The sequence below is a fragment of the Taeniopygia guttata genome, chromosome 2, assembly GCF_048771995.1.
Source record: "Taeniopygia guttata chromosome 2, bTaeGut7.mat, whole genome shotgun sequence".
Taxonomy (NCBI): Eukaryota; Metazoa; Chordata; class Aves; order Passeriformes; family Estrildidae; genus Taeniopygia; species Taeniopygia guttata.
Window position 1 is genome coordinate 40331731 of NC_133026.1, and position 24392 is coordinate 40356122.

The 24392-nt window shown below is 37.0% G+C and overlaps 1 protein-coding gene across 10 annotated transcripts in view; it reads left to right on the forward strand.

Moving 5' to 3' along the window:
* RBMS3 (RNA binding motif single stranded interacting protein 3) overlaps window positions 1-24392 on the forward strand; it is a 757514-nt gene that overhangs the window by 254030 nt on the left and 479092 nt on the right. For 6 of the 10 annotated variants that reach the window (XM_072925745.1, XM_072925741.1, XM_072925742.1 and 3 more), the window contains one exon: window positions 15636-15809. The exons of 2 other annotated variants lie outside the window; for them this stretch is intronic. In XM_072925745.1, coding sequence (XP_072781846.1) covers window positions 15636-15809 — 174 coding nt within the window. The remainder of the gene's footprint in view (window positions 1-15635; window positions 15810-24392) is intronic. 2 more of the 10 variants (XM_072925744.1, XM_072925749.1) reach the window with 1 other exon arrangement.

The window sequence follows — 24392 nt, forward strand, 5'->3', positions numbered from 1 at the left end:
TCACATTATCACCTTTTTCTTTGTGGGCGTTTGAAAACCATCACATTGCTTTTTGTAGACTTTAAATTATGCTGGTAAGAGAGAAAAACCTGAACTGTGCATTCATTGGGAAAGTTGTCAATTACTAAGTGGAAAGAGAGCTACCCCTGGGGGTTTCTTTTTGCCAAATTGCCATAAGAGTTCTTTTGCTTAGAAAATACTAAACTGATATAAGATGCTAATAGAGTGTCCTTACAAGAATATGTGAGTATCTTTCTCTTTGAAAATTTCTCTTTTAAACTCTTTTATGTTGCCACTGGTCAGTTCGGGACTTTAGCATAAATTCTCATTTCCCAGCTAACATCTGTGATCAGTCCAACTGGGACATGCTTATGACTTTTTTGCTTTATAATAAATAATATTTAATATCAATACCAATAACTTATGCAAATCCAGTCTACCTTAGAGTCAACCTATACATTCAAGTTTTAGTAGTTAAAAAAAAAAAAAAAGTTCACTATCTCTCTTAAAAATGTTATAAATTCGTGGATATCAATCTCAGCAAAACTCAGTGAACCCTGAAGAGGGAAAAAAGATAAGTAAAACCCAGTAAAGTTTATATCAACTTTTAAAATCAGGGAGATGCCTGTGCTTCTTATCAGAGACAATTGATAATTGATTTTTTCATGTCAGACTTTTGGTTACTGAGGCTTTATTGGCCGTTATAAACCTCAAATTCTTTAGTCTTGTGCTTTAAATTGTTTGTTTCTTGAGAGTCAGATGAGGACACAAATTATCAGATGAGGATTCTACATATATTTACCTAACTATGAACTGCTGGCAATATCTAAAGAGAAAGAAGAGAAAAAAGTTTCAAAAGAAGTGTGAAACTTCCATTCCTCAGAGAGGAATGGAAGAGTCATAAGGAAAATGAAATGGATATCCAGGAATAGTCTGAAGCTACTGTTAATTGAAAATCTAGATGCTAGTTGCTTACTTACTTTGTCTGCAAATTCTTGGGCTTCTCTAGTCAAATGTAAGTATTTAAATACAGATTACACAACTGATTCTTTCTGTTCTATCATCTTTTTTTTTCATGCAAAAAATGTGAGTTTTTTAAAAAGGTACAGTGGATGACTCACCTTTTGAAAAAATTAGACCTAATAGAAGGTAAATAGAAGTAGGAAGAATACCGAGGGAGGAAGCAAGACAGTGAAATATTTGTCATTTTTTCCTGTTATTGAGTCTTCTGTTTCCAGACCTTAGCTGCACCAATATTTCCTCCAGGAAGTAAGAGACATAATGAATGTGTGTGTTTTTTTCCAAAAATGAGTCTATTGAAAGAAGAAGGTCAATAGGGCTCCTTGCAATTTGCAACCCTGTTACCACATTCTGCTAAGAACCTACAAACACTATTGACTTCCCTTAAGTTCAGAAATTTTGCATCATAGCGGTATTGATTGATTTATTTATTTTCAAGCAAGGAAAAGCACAAGGGAGGGAAATGCATAATATGCTGCTATGTTTTGGAGATTAGGATAGTGGAATTCTCATGTAAAGATCAAATGGGGCCATATGCACCCTCTGGTTGATTGCTGTATCACAGTGATCGATGCAGCAAGGCCGTATCAGACCATTAAACATCTCTTGTTCCATGAGCCATTGCTAAATGCTTCAGAAAAAGGTGCAAGATATACTGTGCATAGTAAGAGTAGAATATCCTGCCCAGAGAGTATTAATCTTTCTTTTATACCCTGCATCATGAAGATTTATATCCTTTTAAAGTAAACAACAAAGTCCCCCCCTTTCCTATCTAAGCCTCCATCTTTTTGTTCCTGGGAAGAAATAAAGTTTTTATCTTCAGCACAAGATCAATTCTGTTAGATATTTAAGTCTCTCAAATGAAAATCTTTTCTATGATTCTAGTACTGTAACGAATCCTCTGAGCTCCTGTAGGCTTCTTCCTGTGCTTACAGCTGTGCATATGCTTAAGGGTTCTTTTTGCACTGGGACCTTGGCATCCAGAACAAAACTGACATCCAGGGTCTGAATGACACCTCCTAAAGTTATCAAATTTTTGCAGATGAATGGTTATCAGAATCTTGTCAAAATGTATGACTCTGATGTTAAAGAGACAGGTAAACGCTGTATCTTCTGCTTCATCTAACAAATTTGCCTTTCTTTGATCAGCTGGATGTGATCCATGAAATCAAATAATTTCTTAAAATTTGCCTTAAAAAATCTGAATTCTATTTTTTTATAGCAACTATATTCCTGCATATTTTTTTAAATTGTAGAATAGAAGAAAATACTTACTTTTTTTAGAGTAAAATTTTCTGTTTCTTAAAAATATTTTTTAAACTAAAAATGGTTTTTCATCAACTAATGAAATTGTTTTGCATTAATTAATATTTTCTCTAGAGAGTTTTTTATGAATTACAATGTTTCTGACTCAGAATATTAGGCAGCAGCAAAAAAAAACCCTTATGTATGTTCTATCAGTTTGATCTATCCATCTTAGTTAACAATTCTTATTAGGAAAGTCAGTATAGAAAATACACATTCTTCTGTATTGTGGCCTAAGTAAAAGAGGCCTGTAAAATACGTGGGTAACCTCAAATCATGGTGTGACTAGCATTTATTCAGCATCCTTTTTTTTTTTTTAATTTTGTTAAAAGGTTGACAGTGCCATCAAATATTTGAACAGTTTAAGTGTGACTATTCCATTGTGCAGTAGTATCTGCAATTTGGGTAAAATGATAGTCTACAGCAGATATTTCTAAAATTACAGGAGATAGTGACATACATATATTTTGATTTTCTTCAATACTTAAGCTGTAAACTAATTTTTTTCCTGTGTCTTTCTGCATTCATGTTACATAAAAGCTTACAGCAGACAATTAAAAAAATTATATTAACTCTTTCCTCCTAATGTTTCTTTTAAAGTATATAAGTTAAAAAGAATATACACTATGTTGTAACAAGGCATGTTTAATTTCAACATTTTCCCCTTATGTAATATAGACATAGATGTACACATGTAAATATACATAGCTGAATGAGATGGAGTAAAGCTCTATTATAATGATTCAGCTCTTCAAATTTACTTCCCTCATTTTTGCTCTTTTATGGTGTTAACTTCTTAAATCCACCTAATTCATGTTCCTGGTTTTTGCTCCATTAAAAAATTAGTCTGCCATCAGATTTAAACAAAATTGGAAACATCCTTTGTATTGTTCTGCCTGTGTTGTTATTTATTCCACTTAATTATGCTTACATGATATATGTGAATTACTAGAGGCCTTTCTGTGTCTTTTGTTGTGTTTGTTCGTGATCATACAAGTATGATGAGTATTTCATACCCATTATATACCTGAAAATTGACCAAAAACCTGATTCAGTGATTAGATGATTGGTGATTGATTTGGGACTTTGCTGTTAACATTTGAATGGACAAAAGATGTCATGCATTCTGCCAAAGGGTGAAACAGGAAGCAGTAAATTCTGTTAGAGGCTGAGAAAGAGCTGTGCAATGTTTAAGTCACATAAGAAGCCTGATTCAGAGGTAATGGTGATTCTTGATCTTCCAAATAATAGTTTTCCTCCTTAGATGAAAAGCCATCTTTTTATTCCAGATATAGTAGATGAGATTCCTTTCTTTTATATCTATATTCATTAACTTACCCTTAGTATCTATGTAACAGTTCGCTAGATACTGAAAGTTGCACTTAAATAATCTTGAAGCTACTTATAGGTGATTGGAACTTTTAAAATCTATTTTAAACTGAACAAATAATGTACCTCCAAAATATCTCTTTGACAATCTTCAAAAGTTCTGAAGTGTTCACGTTAAATAAGGTAACTAATGTTGTACGCTTCTGTACAAATCTTTTATTATTACTGTTTTTTCCTTTTTCTCCAATAAGTTTAAGGCACCCATACATGTTGGGATACAAAAGATATATACAGTATGGGAAATTTTCCTGAAATGTATATTCTAGCCACAGAGCAGCAGAGATCTACTGACACAGAAATATGAGATTCAAAATATGCCTTTTAAAGGAATTTCTAGGGTATTAATTTTCTGTTAATTCTCTAGCATTTAAGACCAGCGTCCTTACAGAGGGGTAAGAAATTCTACTCATCTTCAGGCTTTGGAAATATAGTCATCAACTCTAGAAAGGCTTTGACTTCAGAAGCAGAGGTTTTAAACCAAGTGGGTACAATGTGACAGGACAGTGTCTGCTTATCCTCAGAGACTTCTGCTGTGGTTTCTGGTCATCTTCTCTCTTCTGCTCAGTCTCCATTAATTTCTCATCTGATTTGTGCAGCCTGGACATGATTGCTGTACTTATATTTTAAAATCTTGATTTTAACATTTTAACAAACATTTAGGAATATGAAAGGGAGCTCTGGGTACATCAGAGAGAAACACAAAAGTAGAGGTTTCTGTCCCCCTGTTTATCTGTCAAGTTTATGATGTTGAAGTTCAATAGGAAGGATCTGAATCTTCTTTATCCCATTGGGCACTAGGGGAAAAAATCCCTTAGGCTGAGTTGCACTGAGTCATTCCCCTAGCTGTCAGTGTTTCCTAAGTGAAGAAGTACAGCTCCACATGCCAGGCTCTGAGGAGCTTCAGCTGGATTTCCTCTCTTGAGGCTCAATGACTTCTCTTATTTGAGCACCCTCCAACAGGATTCAAAAGATCTCTGCTTTCCACTTAGAGCCCCTCAATGTGTAGTGTGTTGGGCTTATTTTTTTTCAGCAGTGTAATTTCATGACAACTGAAGCTATTTTCAGAACCTGTGTTTTCCTTACTGCAGTAACCTTTCTAAAATGTAAGTAATTGCCATTTTGTTATTGTTATTTTGGTTTATCAACTCATAAAGTATAAAATGCCAATCTGAAACACTTGTGGCTTGGCCAAAAGCAAGTCAGCCCTGTATCTTTAGCTGGTGAGAATAAAAGGAGTGGCTTATAGTTAGAAGGAAAAGGACTATTATGGGGAGGTTGATTGTTTGCATTCACATTGATACTTTATAGTAAAAGTGTTATAGCATATATAGAAGCATTTGACTGATATTATCTTTGCATACAGTAGACAGTGATGCACGAGAGAACTGTGTTTAACTCAGAAGTAGTTTTGACAAAGCTTTGTCAGGGATCTGTTTTCTTATGCTCATGGTTTACTTTGAGGCCATGAGTAGTGCCATTGTTCCTAATGCCGTGCAGACCAAAGCCAGAGAAGCTTTGCATGGTCAGATGTTCAGCATGAGCGCCTCGTGTGTATCTCATTCTGCTCTGTTCCTTCAGATTCACTGAGTGGTCTTAATGATATTTTTGTTTGTTTGTTCATGCCTGTGTCTCCCCCATCTACTTTAGACCACAGGATTGTCAATAATGTGCAGAATTATTTGGATTTTAATAGCCTTTCATTGCCTTTTTTTTTTTCCCAGGGGAATAAAAGCAAAACTAAGCAAATCTTATAAGCTCTGATCCCATAGCATACTATCATTTAGGTATTTCTATTGTCTTTTATTTTGGAAATTTTAATGTCATTTTTCATTGAGATTTACTTATTTTTTAGTGAAATCTGTAACTGTATATTGATGTATCCTGGAAATCCAGTTCTCGCTGCACTGAAATAATACAATTTATAGTCAACTTCCCAGTTATAATTTGCTCATCCCTTTTAATAAGGTAATCATCTCTCTCTTCTCCAGTATGAGTGCACAAAGCTTAAGGGAACAAAAAGCAGCTTTTCTTGACAACTTAGTAGCCCTGTGTGCATTTTACTCTGTTCTGTATTTGATACTCAACAGATATCTGAGGCAGTTGAAATTGATTTGGAATACCCTGAGACATGGTCTTGAAAATGTCTTCTTATTTTCTTTTTCTCTTTGTAGTTCATTCCACTTTCTGTTTTGTTTTTTTTGTCTGTCCTACTGAAGCCATGGAATTATTAGACTGCCTATTACATTTCTAATGGATCAGTTGAGTACAGGAAAAGACAGAGGATATTAGCCTTTTCACATTCAAATGTGTCATATACAATATATATGGTTCTATGAATAATTAATTTGAGTGAAAGGCCTGTCTGAGTATGATCCTACTGAGTAAGAAACAGCTTTTCATTTCTGAATTTCCTGGCTATCCAGTTTTCTCCTTGTTTTTTAAAATGTTCATGGAGCATTTTCAGCCCAACAGATACCTTTGGCAAATCCTGAATCAAGTAGTAAAATTCACATTAGGTTTTGATTTCAATTTAAAAAGATTATTTTTTTCTGTTCTCTTTCTCTGGCTTTTGCTTCATTCTTCTGTGTTCCTTTGGTTGGATCTTTAGGGCTATGTTGACTGTAATGTCCCTCAAGTGATCAAACGTGTTGGTGCTTAACAGATAATGAGAGTTCAGGCGTGATATTGAAAAGAGCTATAATTTTCCCTGTATTACTTAATTCCATAAGAAATGGTGCTGAGCTTCAGATTGTTGTGCTAGAAATTATAACTCCATGGTCAGAGAAAGCAAGCTGTTTTATTGTCAAGGGAGCAGGAGCCTGTTCACCAATCAGCAGTAAAACAATTTATGGGAGGAGTATTTGTTTCTCTAGCAGAAAATAAAAACTGTTTGGAGGGTATTGTAGCTAATGACAGGATGGATAAATCATGCACCTGCAGAACTCCTGGTATACAATAGATATAATATTATGGGAAGGAAATCATAGCTTTGATAAATGTCCTAATCCCACAGGGAGGTTTACAAAAGCATGCAAACCCATCCACAGGAGTTAGCTGGAGTACATTGGTTAGTTTTGTAGGATTTACAGAATTCTTCCCAGTGGCCAAATCTGTTTCATAACTGCACTTATTTAGTAAGGTAAGCATTTTCTGTACATGAAGGCTTATAATATGCATGTGATGCTGGAATCAACACTTGCCCTACTGCAGCCAAGGAAAGAAATTTGACTGTATTTGGTAAAATTGCAGAAGTGATGTGCCATGGACATTTTTCAATTGTTCATAAGCATCCCCCTTCCCTCATATCTCATTCCAGATTACATTCACTGGTTAATGTTTCAGATTTGCTTAAATTGTCAGCCAGTTGTTACTCTTGGGGTTGTCTAAAACAAAGTTGTGTATTGCAGATCTGGTGTGAGGAAAATGCATTTTGTATCCAAAACAGTGGTTGATTTATTGTTCATGGAGCAATTCGATGTACATTAAGTAAACAGATACATCATAAAAAATGTTAAGATCTTGTAGAACATAGTGAAAACTACTTTTGGGTACTGTAAAAGGAGAAGGAATTCAAGTGTTAATGAAATAATTCTTTTTCTACCCAAACTATCAAAAAATAATGAGTTTCACAAAAGATGTTAGCTGTCTGTAAAAAGTCCCAACTTGGCGCATAGGTAAATGCTAAAATCCGTCATTAATCTGTAAAGCTCCTGAACTTGTGTTGCAATTAGTGTTACACAGAAAAATAAGATGTAGATATAAGTGGTTTGTTGGCTTACAGCAGAATTTATAGAAGAGCCCTGTGTACTTGGAAATGTGATCCTAAGGAAATACATTTATAATAATTTTTTTTTTCAATTTTTACATCACCCTGTTTTGTTCTGTGGTTTACCAAGGGAATGCTCTAAGTCCCAAATACTGCTGTGTATTTTGCAGAAAATTCCTTTAAAAGTGGCAACAAGCACATATGAGACAGGCATTCTTAGACCTTGTAAAAATTATTACTCTGGAGATCTGTCAGTGATATGTTTTGTATGTTATCAACACATATCCTTAATAATAGACTTTCTGATCTAGAGCAAATTCTTTGCCTCTGTGACTTATGTGCTTAACAGCTGCTGGTTGAAGAACGTAATTTTCTCCAGTTACTCTGTACAGATGGGCTGTATATGCATTCATAGGAGTATTGAATAGAGTGGTTTATTTTATGTGGGTGACTTCTTTGGAAATCAGAAATATTCAGGTCATCTGTGAAAGGGTCCTAACCTGTGCTATCTTACCAGAGTTTACTAGAAATACTCAATTCATTCTCATCTTGGGCTAACACAGTGCTCCACTGCTTTAAATTGCAACCATGATGTTTTAAAAAAGGCTGAAGTAAATTTAACAAATGCCAGTGTGATTTATTTTCAGAAAATAATTACTTAATGACCTACCATTACAAGGTCATATTCAGTGTCCTTCTGAGGTTGTTATGATTTAAATTTATCACAATACATTGACTATATTATATTCTGAACAGGAGAAACTTTGACATGGCCTTACTTGGAGTCAAGATATTCACTGTGTTTAAAAGTAAATCAAAGGTTTAAACTAGATCAAAAAGAATCCCATCTAGTAGAAAGACATTTTAATCCCAGTTTACTTTTTACAAATAAGGTAACCAAATTAAACAAAAAAAATACATACATTTTGGAAAGTCACCTTTCATTTTCCTTTCTGTGGAAGCAAGACATACAAATGAGTGGTCCAGAAGCATGAATGTCCCCATTCCCTATGTCTTGGTACTACATGGGTAACAAAACCATTAAAGGCATCTCTTATGCATGCAAAATTCCTTTTCCTATTCTGGAGAAATTAGTTTGAACTACAGGAGCATTTCTTGAGACTCCTTTGCATTGACTTTGCCTGCTGAGAACTGGTGCTGGTAGTGCTTTTGGAGAGGGGTGTGTGTGCAGGAGTTGACTGAAACCCAGTGGTCTCTTGCTTAGCGATCCATCAGGTAACAGCAACTTTTTTGGTGTGTCCCACACAGGTTGCCAAGAGGTTTTTAGGCTTTAATCTGGATGACCACTGGCCTATCTCCTATTAATAATCCTTTGCCCATGGTGTGGTTGCTAAGATGGCAGAAAGCCAGCCTCTTCGTGGCCTCTTCCTCAAGCTGTGAAGGCCTTCATTTTTTCAGCTCTTCTTCTCACTCTCTTGTAACTACAAGAGTAATGTTTCATATTTTGCCCAGGAAAAATTGCTCTTGGGATTCAAGTAACAGTTAAAAGTACAACATGAATTACAGTGTGTCACTGGAAATGACAGCAATTCTAACCAGAGAGTGTGAAAGCCATATATATTTTGTTTTCAAAGCATAATAACTCTGGGGGAAAATAATGAATGGCAAAATCTTTTTCTGGACTACATTCCTTGAGTTATTTGAGATCTATCCTAAAAAGTCTCTCAACTTAGCATCCATACAGGGCCCCAGCTGTAAGTATTCCAGCTGTGCAGGCCTGGGTCCCTTTCACCTGGCTGGCAGGGAGCCTGCCTGCCAAGAGAGCATTTCTCTCTCACTTATTGGGAGGGGGCAGATGGGCTGCACATCCTGACTTTTGTCATGGTGTGGGGCAAGTATTCAGTGCTTTTGGATCCACTGACTGAGCTGTAATCTTACATGTATGCCGAGGTATGAAATACAGCCTCATCATTTCTCTGTGGTTTCAGTGGAATGCTATTTCTTTCAGTTGATCCTGTTTTTCCAGGTAGAGCATATTGTGTTTCAATCCCATGTCTGGAAAAACAATGTTTCTCTCAAATTTGATCATGTCTCTAAAGTTTTTTTTTTTTTTAAGTTATGAGACAAACTTGATAAACTTGAAATCTGCAATGGCCAAATAGTAAAAACTCATTTCTTACTGAAACAGATGAAATCTGGTCCTAGACTGCGAAAGATTTGCAAGCTATGGTGAATGATTATGTTGGGAAAAGTAGCAGCACAAAATTCCTCTTTTCTGCCATTAAAAAAAAACAACCCAAAACCAATCTTCAATATCTTCCATGTTTTGTTTTCATTACAACCCCAAAAGAAAAAAAAAAACCTTCGCTCTTCAGTTTCCCAAATCTTTAAGGTCTCTCAGGGGGATTTTGTGATGAACTAACTTCAGATTTAGTTTGCCAGTTTCATATTTTCTCTGAGCGTAAAAAAACCCACAACATTTTAGCTCATGCAATAATGTTCCAAGGAAGCTATTTTCATTTCTTACTTTTACAGGTCATAGGAAACCTTTGATTTCTAGTATGGGAACAGTAGTATTTTTTAAAGCATACAAACTTTTAGGAGTATAGGACTGTACTTTGCATCATGGCCTGATCCAAATACAAGCATAAAGTTCCTGGAAGCAGTACCTCCAGAATGGCACTTTCTCTCCTTGGCTTTTTCCATCTTCTGTAATCATTTTAGCATCCAAAATAGGGGAGGTCAAATCCCTTGAAGGAATATGGGAAGAGGGTGGATACCCTTTCAATAACAATTCCTTTCAGAAAAAAAACCCCAAAAAACCCAGAAGATGCAGCTGAAGACAGAACCATTCTATAATGAAAATCTAGGGGACTGAAAACAGCTCAAATTGTGTGGGCTAAGAAAATGACATCATAGCTCTGTAAAGTTGCTTTTAAAAGATGAGGAAATGGGAGGCTGAATTCAGATGTTTACACCTCTTTAATCCCACTTGTTTTTTGGTTTTGGCTTTGTTTTTTTTTAAGTCAATGTTAGTCAAGAGGTAGTATGGAGAACAACATTTGGACCTCTCCCTTCTTTTGGAGTGCCAAAGCCAATAATAATCATAGCGTCTTGGAATGTTTTGCAGAAAGGTGTCTGATAGATGTAGTAAATCTTGCATGTGACATGGTGTGGAAATTCAGAAGTTAGCACACAGTTTTCCTGTTAGTTTACTGTGTGATGACACTGTAATGCAAAAGAGTGGAGGGCATGGGTATGATGACTTGAAGCTGTGTCAGAACTATCAATTTTGTTTAATGTCCTAGTCAAAGGGTGTGCTTTATTCACATATGAATAGAGAGGCTGCTCATTCTTACATCCACTATAAACTTCTTTAAAAGTTGGAAGTGTTGCACCAGTCAAAAATATTGCCACCTTAAATGTGCACAGTGCTTTGATGAGAAAAATTGTTCCATAAATACTATGTTCTATTTTTTCCACTGTTAAACTTCACACATCAGCTATTACAAGAGCTAAGAACCAAAAGCAGTTAAGCTCAAGAAGTACTAATAATACTAATAACACTTTCCACTTCACTCATGCTTATGTCCAAAAATATTCAAATCTTTTACAAACACAAGGAAAAGATTACTCTAAATGTTTTAAAGTAAGATTATCCATACTTATAAACCAGAGAAATTAAGGCACAGAAAAAAAAGTTACACTTTAAAATATGCTTAGACATTTATATTTTACTGATCTCAATTTTACACTGCATTAGACCTTTGGGGTATAAAGGTGCTGGACTAGCTTACTCAAGGAAAATAAAATTCTCGTCTTGCTTTATAATATTTCTTGTTTCTGGCAAGACATAACAAGGAGGGAAAAAGTTTTTGGGTTTTTTTTTGATTGATTTTGGGTTTGGTGATGGGTTTTGTTTGTTTTAATCTGATAATTTTTTGCAGAAGTTTTCTGACAAAAGGGGACTGGGTTGTCCCAGAAGTGGCAGTTGTGGTCTGCCATTGACAACCTAAGAGCTATAAATAAGACATTAGAATTATGGGGAGAGGTTATTCAATTTCTTGATGGAATCAGTAGTTAAGAGGAAAGAGACACACTTCTAAATCCTGAGTAAAAGCTCACGTGCCACAGGACCTGCCAGTTTGTGGTGAGACAGACACCTATCCAGAGGCTCTTTTACTCCTCCTCCTCAGTAAAAAATGGGTGGAAAATAAAGTGGAAAATCTCATGGGTCAAGATAAATACGGGGTGATCATTTAGCAACTAGCTTCACAGGCAAAACCAGACTCCACGTGGGAAAAATAACTTGATACCAGTTAAAATAAGTTGGCATAGTAAAAAAGAAGGGGAAATTATGACAATACCCACCCCTTCTTCCCTCTGTCTTTTTCCCAGGCTCAGTTTTACTCTTCTGTTCCTGAGCCTGCTTCCCATCCCTGCACAGGGAGGTTGGATGTTCTCCCTCTCCTGCTCCTCTTGTTCATCCTCTGCTCTCGTGTAGGCCACAGTTCCTTCAGGACATCTCCACCTCCTCCAGCATGCGTTTCTTCACAGCTCCTGTCCCACACTTGCTCCAGGTGGGCTCCCCAGGAGCTAAGGGGAGCCTTCTCACCCTTGTCCTGCTCTGCCCCCGATGCTCACAGGCACGTTTCTCACTTTTTCCCTCACTCCCAGGCGGCGTTTTGCTGTTTTCATAATCCATTTTCCCAGAGGCAGGACCCAGCTGTGCCCTGGAGTGTGTGGGGGAGTGGTTGTGTATGGCAGGTACAGCCCCAGCCTCACCTGGCAGGGGCTGCCTTGCACTGCCAGCACCTGGGCACCTGCCCCCGGGCACCACTGCCCCCTTCCAGCTCTCCCAGTTGGTCCAGTGTCTTTCCCAGAGCTGCCTCTTCACTATGGTGAGAAGGCTGCAGAGGTATGCAGCGTTTTGTTGAGCAGAGCTGGAGTCCCTGGTTTCACGTCCTTGCTCCCTGACCACCTGAGGGGACCAGGCTGTCCTGGGACTTTGTGGCTGGTGGTGCAGCAATCTCTATTTTCTGGCAGACAAGCTGTATTTCTTCAAGATTTCAAAGCCAATTATCCTGTGAGTGTCTCCACTGTTCTTTGCTTTGTTTTCCTATATGTTTTGGGTTTTTCCTGGAAGTGATCCAGCAGCAAGAGAGCAGATTTTATAGGTTCAAACATGGTGGTCCCTGACCAGAGCTATTCAGAGCGGAGGGGTTTCCTCACAGGGAGCTCTCATGCATGGCTCCTGGCCAGCCTGAGAGGTCTGTGGGATCTCATTTCTGTGCCACTGCATCCTGAGAGATCTGCATGGGAAGGACAACCTTTGCATCCTTGGTGCTCTGAATGCCTCACTGTTCCTAATGCACCCCGTGTGGGATAGGAGCAGGGTGGAGGAATAGAAAGGGGGCAGAGGGGCTCAACTCTGTGCCTGGATTTAGCACTGGGGCTGAACCGTGTCCCCAGCAGGGGACAGATCTGGAAGGGTGTTTTGTGTGGCACACAAACAAAAGCCAGGCAGAAGGCTGTCCAGCAACTCAGGTAGGCTGTGTGAAAAACAGGCTCATTTTTTGCTCTTATTCTTTCAGAAGCGAACAGGGATCGTGCACATCTATGTAGTGCCAGTAGCAGATCTCTCCTTACTGTAGTGGAGTTTGCTGCCATTGTGAAAATAATCAATTAACAATTATCACAACTAACAATGCACCTTTACATCACATCAGCCATAAATACCTTCCACTGGTCCATACAATGAAAACCCATCAGAAGTGACAGGAAGGAGCGAAGTTCTTATTAGGATAGAATAGCTCAGTGTTCACAGAATATTCAGTGAGGGATCAACTTCTCAAGAGGAGTTAATAAGCAGCCATACTTGAATATCTGATGTTTATAGAGGGGAGAAATGTACACGGAAAAGTACATTAGGGCTAAAAACTTACTTGATGTGGCTGAAACAAAACCTGGCCTTCATCTCTTATGTAGAAGCAAGTCTACCAAGGCCCAGAAAGAAAGATATGTCTTTGAGGAGTGATCTGAAAGATAAGTAATACGTCAAAGGAAAGAAAATGCAGTTTCTGCTCTTTGGGGAAAGAGGGTAAAAGGGGAAAGAAAAAAAAAATAAAAACCCCACATTAAAACTCCTCAGTTGGTTTTTTTTTGTGGTTTTTTTTTTTTTTTTTTCTCCTAGCTGTAGCTATAGCCTCTTTCCTTTGATTTGTCATGATTTAAATTCATACAAAAAGATTTATTTCAAATAAGCCCCTTTAACTGTAGGGGCAGATATTTTTTTCTCCTAAAGCCTTTTGTAAGAACAAAGTAACCACTTGTCACACACAGTGACTAATGAGAGTTTAGTGTGGGTTTTAGTGTTCATTCATACGCTTTGTGTTCAGCTAGTCGTAAGTTAAATCTTTAGAAATCACACCGCAGGAATCCTTCTCTTAGGAGTGGGGGCGGGAGGCGAATCTGTCGAGATATTGAGAGCTGGTGAGCGGAAACTGCTCTTTTCAGGCTTCCTAATCGGCGGTACAGGAAATAAACACATGCAGGAAGTCGTTTGGCCTTTTCTTGAACTTAAAGTTTATACAGCAATTGATAACTGAGTCAAACTTTGTGTACTTAAACTTTTGAAAATTAAATTAAACGAAGAGGGCATGTTCAGTCCATGCCAGCATGGCCTGTAATTTCTGCAAGCAGCTGGTCTAAATACAGTATTAAAAATTGGAAAGACTACAGCGTATATATTTTTACAGCTAGAATGTGTCCTTGAAAGCTTTTTGTATGTCTTTTCTCTGTCCTCTTTTCTTTCAAATTCTCTAATTCTCTCCCAATGAAACTGAGCTGAAGCATTGAAATCAAACTGAAAGTCATGTTTATGAAGCTGTTTTCCATGCTTCTACACCAGACTCTGCTCTTTCATCCTTTCCCTGACCTTCTCATTTATCTTGTAAGCACTTCAGGGTAAGAATGGTTTTGGATCATGTGAAACACCTTGTTTGATGGTGGCCCATATTGATATTTGGTTAATGCTACACATTTGATGTATAAAAGTCGTCTTTGCAAGGAGGGTAAAAATAAATGAAGTGTCATTCTTGAGTATAGCTTTTGAAATTGATAGCATCAATTTGTTAACAGGGACATTTATAAGCATTTCGAAGAAATATTATTTGTGTTCATATTTCTCGAGCTTTTAGTGTATAAACAAGGTCACTGTAAATTTAATGCTCTAAAAAAGATGGGTTTAGTTTTATAATAACTACAATTAGCTGGGGTAAATTTGCATGGGAAATTAAGAACACCTTTGCCGATAAAAAGAAAGCAAGCAAAACCCGAATGAAGAGCAGAATATGGAAAAAAAGGTACATTTGCATGTCTTTGAAGAACAACCTAAATACCTGCTAAAAATTCATCCACTCCTATGCATCTTCTACTCTTTTGAAAATTGATTATTTTTTGCTGCCCTAATAAACCACCCCTAACAGTGCAGATGTTTATTAGGAATATTTTTCAGAAAACGAAGACTAGAAGCAGAAAGCTACAATTAAAGTAAAATGAGAGAAGGACTGAAAGAATGCATATGACTTACATATCTGTAGTCCAGGTTACTTTCAGATGAAATAATTGAATTAAAAAAAAAAAATCAAAATTTTAGATTTTGTTTTTCCTAAGTAATTAGAATGTCATGAAATTTTGTAGTGTGCTTAGAAGGTTGTGTATTTGAGACATAGATTTGTGATGGCTCAGCCATTAGATGGGATTTCAAGTCTTCAAGAAATAGATTAAAACATTGGCCCCAAACTGCCATTTACTGTAAAATGGCCATAGCTGATCAGTTGTTCAATAAATGTCAATATAATAAAAATATATGAAGGTTTCTACAATTAATCTTGGGATTGTACCTTCTACACATTTTCATAACATCTCCTTACTTCTATCACTTATTGATTGTCTATTTGATTTAGATCCCAGCCTGAAGTCTAACAGTCATCAGTCTAACAGTGACATAACTCTCTCACTGATATCTTTGATGGAATCCATTTTTTGCTTTTCCCAGCTCCTTACAGGAAACATTCAAGTTAGTTCCAGACCATGTGGCATTATATGTATGCACAGTGATGATTTATAGCTGCATTATTTGTATTCTACCCTAAAAGCTATTTTTACGTTGCATTTCTTTCTTTTTTGATAGTCCAGCTCCACAGTGAGAACGTACCAAAACAGTAAATCGAGAGTGACCATGAGCCCTGGCTTTAGCTCCCAGTGGAATAGCAGCCAACCTGCTTGGAATACATACACCTTTCCAAGAGCAAGCTTACACTACCAGTCCCATGCTAGCTACACCTACTGTGCTGGACATCCTGCTGTAAGTAATGAAAACCTTTTCTGCAGTTACCTGAATGATCTCTGTGATTCCCTGGGAGGTGGAGGCACTCGGGGGCTGATGGTTCAGCAGCCTTCTCCAGCAGTCTTTTTGTCCCATGCCAGACAGAACAACTCACATATACTAGCCCTAACTCTAAAAAAATATTAGAATTAGTCTTAGACATAAGCAAATGTGAAAAAAAATACATATTTTTTGTTACATTTAGCATTCTTTCTCCTTGCATGAAATTATTGTTTTATGCCGGGTTTTGGTGTCAGAAACATCGTCTGAAAAGCAGTATTATAGAGGGCCTCATTTCTGTTTCTGGTGAGCCTGTAATATGAATGAATTATTCTTTCTATTTCAGACATTTTAAATTGTGTGGATTAGTCAGAGAAGGAGAGCATCTCTTCTCATCATTAGATTTGTTTAGACTCATTACTTTATTTTTAATGTGATCAGTGGTGAACATGCAATCTTGTTGCTAAGCAAAGACTACTGGTCTTCTATAAGTGCATGAACTGGTGGCCAAAAAGAATGGGGAAGGGTGGCTCAGTGTTGTTCTGTGTTTTAATTTGACAGTCATGAAAGGGTTGCAACTATAGGCTTATGGTGTGTTTTGTCATATTGGTGTTGTTGACTGCTTATAGCAGAGCCCTTTCATTCATGTCGTTTCTGGTTTGAAGGACCCCAAGAGAGTTAATGAGGGAAAATCTCATTAGTGTAAGCAATCTTCCTTTCTTTCCCACTCCACACTTTGTTGTTTTAATGTTTGGATTTGAACTTAGCTTTGGACAGTTGGTTATAGAACTTCTTAAAAGACATGGCATCTTAACCTCCTGCCATGTGCACATAATGAAGTTTTGCCATCCTATAGTGAATTCCAGTAGGGAAATGGGAAAGTGCAGCTTTTGGTACAGAATGGAAATTGTGATATGCAGTCTTATTGCAAGATCATTGTGATTTGGTTTAGGTTTGCTATCTTACCTGCAAACAGATTTCTGGCCAGAAGTTTGCATTAGGAAATGTCTCAAACATTAACGTGGTAATTGAAATAAAGGAGAGGAATAAATTTGTAAAATCTTTTTTTTTTTTTTCTGGGATGATGAGTTTTCAGAATAAATGAAACATCTCTATAGATTCTTCTGTTTGCTCACTTCCATTATGGTGTCATTGAAAATGATAAAAACTGTAGTGAAGAAATATAAAGTATTTGACATCACAAGGGCACAGATATTTTCCTTGTTTAGAATGACGGCTCAAAAAGAGTCCCATGACAGCTTAATTTATCTTAAACTGTGGGTATTCAAATCATTAACTGCTGCTTAACTTTGATAATTTAGAATAAACACTATCCTCTCTGTGACTCAAGGTTTGACTCTGCTTAGCAAAAGAACATACAAGAAGAATCCTGTACTTCCTGGAAGAGAGCTTAAAATTTGAATTGAAAAGTCAGTCTTTTCAAGCTACTTCCACAGTTCCTCTTTCCTTTGTTTAGACTAAAGCTGAGGGTAGCTCCACTAGAATCATAGTAAAATATCTATAGGTTGTACATATACAATCTCTACAATATTTGTTTCATTGAGCATCTTAATATGTAGTCACTGGAAATGATAGATCAGTCTGGGAGTTGATTCATCTGATTGCTGAAAAGCAGAGATTTTAGAATGTGCAGAATTGCATAAAACTTTGGGCAAGATTGGTTGATTAGCCCTGCCCTCAGTGTCCCTGGGTTTAGACATTTACAAAACTTGGCACATTTCTTGCTTCTGGCTCATCTGAGGAGCTGTTGCAGTGCTACTCAGCAGAGATTGGACAGATTTCTTAAGCTGGTGGTAAGAAGCTGTAACAGGTTAGCTGCCATTGCAGCACCTGCTACTGTGATCACACGCTTTTTCCATAGCTTCCCTACTTCTCTATTCTCTGAGGGTGAGTCCATAAGCAGGGCCGGGGCAAGGCACACCAGGAAATTCAGCTCCTTCCTTCTGCAGCGTCAAATAAATGTCAGGTTTCCAAGAAAAAAAAACAAGCCTTAATATTTGGTTGATATCTGTTTCATTGTATATTATGAAGTTAGAATTAGTCTAGTTCCTGTTTCTAACTTGGATTTGTTTAATCTGGGCTCAAACCAACTTTTTTATGGTAAATGACAATAATAAAAGCTGGATACAGAGGAGCTCCTTTATTTGTGAATCTTCCCAGTGTTACGTGCTCAACTGGATATCTATTTTACTTCAGAGGATTTTATTTGCCCTCATCTGTCACAGGTTCACCAGAACAAGTTGTAGGTTGTAGAGCTGTATGAAGCTGTTTCTGCAAAACCTCCTACGTGGAATATTTCTAAAGATCATTGCAGTTCTTTGACACTTTGGAGGCTAACAAACTTACAAGTGCTTTGCAAGTTCAAGGCGGACAAATGTCAGGGAGTTGGATCTACCCTTGGAGGACTTAAAGATATTAGTCCCTGAAGACAGCACCAAGAGAAAAGCCTTGGATTTCTCTACTGTTTGGAAAAAAGCTGAAGGAGACAAAAAAAGATTCATTTTAATTGGGCCAAATATAACTTTAAAAAATTCTCTAATTCTTTTTTTTTGTTTTATTTTTAATCTAAATGAAAGAAAATATATCTTACAAAGTGCAGTGTTAAGAGACCCTTATGTCTCTGGCTGGTCCTGAGTATGTCAGAGCCAAAGGTGAGGTTTTTATTTTGTTTTATTAGAGAGCACCCTTGGCATCTCTCTTCCATAGTGCTCCAGTCATTGATTAAAAACAGTCTTTCCACCCTAGAAAAGAAAAGAACAGAAGTTTGTTTAAACAGGGTAATTTTTCAGCTCTTGAGTTATCTAAGGGAAAAATAGACTCCATATCAACCCAGTCAACAGTGCAATGCAGTTTTTGAACAAACAAGAAGGTGCTAATTTCTGGCTATACTGGGAAGCAAGATACCCTGCAGGATCTGTGTATACTAATATAAATGATAATGTGGTAGATGGTCCTTACATAGTAAATTATTTTTGATATTAGGGGCTTGAAATTCTTCTGGCATTCACACTCAGAGGCTTACAGCCAGAAAAATACAGCATGTATTGCTCAAAATAGGAGAAGACACTTAGTCATGCTTTTCTCTTGAACTTTCTTCACACAGGAAGATAAAAAATAGACAAAGTAATTCTGATTATCCCCACTGGGCAAGATAGGAACCTTTGACTAATAGTGTCCTTTGAGCACTATAACATCTACACAGGCTTCCTACCCATGCTTTTTCAAACGTCTCAAAGACTCACTTAATTTCCCTTTCTCCACATTTTGCTGGAAGGATGAGAGAATTTCACAGATCTTCAGGAATCTTGTTCATTGAATTAACTCTAACAAATGAACTATTGAGACTGTTATATTATTTTAAAGAAATACATCTCTAAATGATAAAACAAACACAGATCTCACCAGCTTTGGAGTATTCCAGCTGAAATTGTAAGGGAATCTTTTATGCCTTTCTTGGACATTCATGTAGCAGTCTCAGACACCTGCCATGCTCACCTTTGTAAAAGTCAGTCCTTACTTATGAAGGGATTTGGCTATGTGATACTCTCTGATGAAGCAGACAGAACTGTTACAGAGTGTGTTTACAGAGTTTGAAACCTTTGTTGTATGCCCATGGGATGGTGAATTTAGCTGTGTGTATTAATTTCTCTGTGTGCATACATCTCTGTAGCATGCAAAATGTCTCTGAAATCCTTATCTAGATACCCAACCCAGTGTATGTAAGACTTTCAGCTAGAATCTATTCTGCACTCTAACAGGATTTGGTCATGCTCCACTAAATCAGTGACAGCCTTCAAAGCATGATTGGTTAAATCTGTAGAGTTATTATTTGGAGCTCTACACATAATGTTTACAAGCTGTTACATCTGAGATGTCATATATGGATCAGACAATCAGTTTGCAGAGCAGTCCCTATTCCAACAGTCTGTCCCCAGACTTCTTTCTATGGCTTCTTTAAATGCGTGATTGCTTCTGAAATTATGCTGTTAGTTGGAATGTGAAAAGCAGAATTAAAAAGAAATGTGATGCAGAGCGCTATGAGACACTATTGGCATTCTTCCACTCAATTCTGCAAGCCCTAGTAGGATCTCAAATCTTTAATCTTAAAAACTTTAAGACCCAGTAGAAGGAGCTGTAGCTCCTTTTACACATTTCCACTGACAATCCTTGGATGGAAAAGCAGAAAGGGAGAAAGGCTGTCACTGTGGACAAGTCTAATGGAAGGGCTTACTCACTGTCAGCATGACTATGCAGAGTCCATCGGAAAAATTTCCAGTTCCAGGTAGGTAAGCCTCATTGCTGATGGCAGAACTGCCGGACTGCAGCATTGCACAGCTGTAATGCTTTATGTAAACTGACTGTTCTGATCATTACCACACAAATTGGATTAACATCTGTAGTGAACTCTCAGTGATTGACTGTTTAAACAACTTATTTTGTATACATTTATAAAATTAGAAAACCTACCATTTTTATGGGATTAGGCAATACAATGTTTATGAACCACCTGGGGGTGTGAGATACAATTATCAATTTGTATGTATACATATATATAATGACTAAGTTATTAGTTTTAAGTGTATATATACATTTTTATATATCAAACACAGATCAAGCTTCTGGCTAAAATCTTTGCAGAATGATGTAGGAAGGTTCTCAGTGCAGGGTTGGAGCTGGTTATCAATTTCTGATCTGATGTGATCCTCTTCTCTGAAATGTATACCTAATTAGGGGACACATTTTTATAAGTGAAATATTCTACTCAAAGTTGGTTCTATAACACCAAAATAAGACTGACAGAAGCAATTTACTGATGCATACCAAATTCACACATCATACCAAATATGACGCAAAGATAATGTTTTAAGAATCATCTTTCTTTAAATTCAGGAAGCATGCAATACATAGCACAGGTATCCTATTCCAAAGAGACTTTTATTTCTCCAGAAATACAAGTAGAAAAGATCAGCGATCAAGTTTGGTTTGTGTTGTTTTAAATACTAAGATATTTCCAGTGAGTAATTTTGTTGCACCTCTCCTAGAGACAAAGTGCAAAGAGTGAAATGCTTATGCAGTATAATCCTGTCATCACTAATTTCTGAGATATCTTTTTAAACAAAAGCTGTCACTTTCTGATCTGACTTGAGCCTCCTGCCTGATTCATTTTGTAATGTCACGAACAGTGGATTGTGGATTTGTGGAGTAGAGCTGGTCTGATTAGAGAGGAAGAAACTTCTTTTTTACACATGCACATCCTTATAATCAGCAGTGATGGGGAAGGAAATAAATAGTACAGTAGGCATGAAATGGGAAGTGTCTCTCTAAGAACCTCTCAATTACACTTGCAGTTCTGAAGTCTTGGCTTTCTCTGTCCTTGGTGTTAACCCTTTCTTACCTTCATAGGCCTTTCATGCGAGATTCCTCCCTACCATTTTCTAGCCAGTATTTCTTTGGTGCTACTGGCCCTTGTCATTATAATGGTCACAGATAAAAAAAAGGGGAAATGGGACCAAGAAATTATATACTGTTGAAGGACCATTGAGCAAAATATCTGCCAGATATCACTTTGGTCACAGTCTTACAGTATATGAAGTGTAAAGGATATGTTTTGATCTTAAGTTGGTGATAGCCCCAGCTTTCCCAAATTAATTAATCTGAGGAAAGATCAAACACTGGCTGGAAAGAAGTTGGAAAGAGAGTTCCAAACCAGAAGTAAAAGAGAAGTGTATCACCAGAAGCTATTTTATGTAGTTGCTGACATGTTCCTTGTGAAATCCTGCAAGAACAAGTGAGAGTATAAAATAAAGAGTCAGTCATTAAAGTGAGAATCAAAAGGATGACGTCTCCATTGCTAGGTACAGTTGTGCTGTAAGAGAGAAGCTGTGCCAGTTGGGAGAAAAGTAATGAAGGATTGTGGAGAAAGGAATATTTTTAATTGACGAGATGTTGTAGCTATCAGGTGGAATGAGTAGCTTAGTGATCAGCTACAAATCCATATGCTAACTGCTGACATAAATTATTTATTCTGTTTATCTATTACCTCCATCTACAGGAACAGAGCCTCAAAAACATGAACTTATTAGGCCGCTAATGTAAAACACATTTTCACTGTGGCTTGGCTTCTTTGGAGAAGAGAGGGTGGAAAATTCAAACCCCCAAACAAATATGTCTCTTAATTAACTTTTCTCACCATCTGTGCTTACTTATAGCTGAGGCAAGCGGTACCAGTGACTTGTGAGATTGCTTTCAATCCTGCCTCTTTAGGCCAGCTTTTCAAAGCAGCAATCACATGCAGTTAATTCTGATCAGATCAGCTTATCAGCTCAGTTCATTGTAGTGCTTTCATAATAGTTCATGTGTGACAGCCCATTAAAACTTGGCCAGGCCTTAAAAAAAAAAAAAAAATCACAAAATCCACCAATGGGTTTTGCATTCCGCCTTTGAGTTATCCAGCAAATTTGTTTTGTGCATTAAACTTTGACATGGAACTTTAGTGGAGGGTTGTAGGGAAAAGTCACCAGAAATATAGAATCTAACCAAAGTACTTAAGTGTATTTCACCTCAAAGAGTAGTTTTATTCAAAAATGCGTAGATGATGCTGTAATAATTGTGTTAAATGCTGCCTGTGGCTGTGCTTGGCTCCTGCTAAGGGACAGTGGTGTGGATGCTGCCTGCCAGGTCTGTGGAGTGTGTGAAAGGCCACTGCCCACGGGTGGTTCAGGTTGGCCAAGTGAGTTTTCTGTTCTGGAGTGGATGGAAATTACACTTTTGATGGATGGCAATTACAATTTGAAGTTGAATGCCCTGCTCCAAAAGGGCAGTGCCTCTCAGAAGGGAGGGAGAGCACTAATAACACAAAACCCTTCAACGGACTCGCAACAAATATTTTTCAGAAAGTCTGGGGAAATGGAGAAATTCCATGTAAGTGAGTTTAGAAATGTTTGGGTTCAGAATTCCTTTTTTTTATTTTTAAGTGTTGTTTTAATGTTATTTTTTCCAGTATCCTCCACATCACATATATTATGTTTTGTCATTGTTTCTCTTAACAGATTAAAAAATTTTTAGATTGATGTTTGTTGATGCCTTTTATTGATTTGTTTCCTGTGTGTCATTTAACAGAAAAAGTCAAATTTTCTGCAAAAAACATAGGATAAATTTTTTTTTCAACGATTAATGCTAGCAGGATTGGAAAAAAAAAATCTCCTGTAAATAACTAGTGCCCTGATTTTCAAGAAGAAAGATTTCTTCATTGGAAGGATAATTGAGATCTTTGAAATTACCAGAAGTACTTACAGAGATATATCCACAGTATTTATTTATTGTTAAAATAACTACTGCTAGAAAGTTTCTTATCACCTCCAAATGCTAATAAATGGTTGACTAACCATGCTGGAGATGGGAACTTTTTGTTTATAAACACTCTATGGGAAGCAAGAATTTTCTTGCTGATTCTACATTTTTTATTCTTGCATACTCAAGTGGAAGAAGAGACAGAAAGAGAATTTAAAAACCCAAACCAGATGCTGTTTTTTTTTCCTCTTCCTTTCTTTTCTTTTTTTTTTTGAGAGAAGAATATTCCCTAAATTTAGACTGTAAAATAGGCTTGTAGGAGGGAGTAAATACAGATCTTAGTAAATGTCTGTAATTTACAGCTACAGATATATATATATCTACCTATACATATCTCTATATGCATTTCTGTCTGTATTCATGAATGTGTGTCTATATATATGTATATACATGCTTCCAGTGTTTGTTTTGGTTTTCTGTTTTAATTTAGCAAATAGGAGATGTATGGTTCTAATTTAGCTTCTCCATCTCATTTTCAGTAAGCCAGACAGGTTGTCTTTAGGATTTGTTAGTTGAGGTGATGAGTTCCTTCAGGCTCCAGAGAAAATCCTGGGGTTAGGGCTTGACAGTAGATGCTACAAACTGCCAACCTGTCACATGTTTTGGAGACACCTGACACTTTTTGAAAGATTGATTATCGCAAAAGGCCAGCAACTGTGTTGCTTTCATTTTAAATAATTAACACACTCAGGCAACTTCCTTATATTGCAGCCTCCAAGGGTGAAGGGTTTTGTACTAGTCTGAGCAAATACTACTTCAAATCATTTTGCTGATGGACTCTTTCTCTTAATTTTAATTGTGGTTATTGATTTAATATAAACCCACCCAATTCAGTGAAGGCATAAGAGATGAAAATTTCCTTTTGCCCTTAGACCTATCTCCTTGCCTTGAGGATTTATTTACACCAGGGATGCTATTCAGCAGCACTGTCAACAGCGAGTTCTGTTTACAAAGGGAGATGGAAGAAATGCATGTCTGTGGGAAATATTGATTTGTCAAAATTGAAATGTTCTTTTGATGACATTTCAGTTTTTACCCTTGATAAATTTCAAATGTTGCTTTACTGTAAACCCAAATGCTGACCAAAGATCATTTGTCCCTTGCTGATTTCTGACACATGTTCCACTAGTGATTTAAATACTCTGCTGTGAGCACATGATCTAAAAAAGATCAAAATCCTAGAGTTCCTTT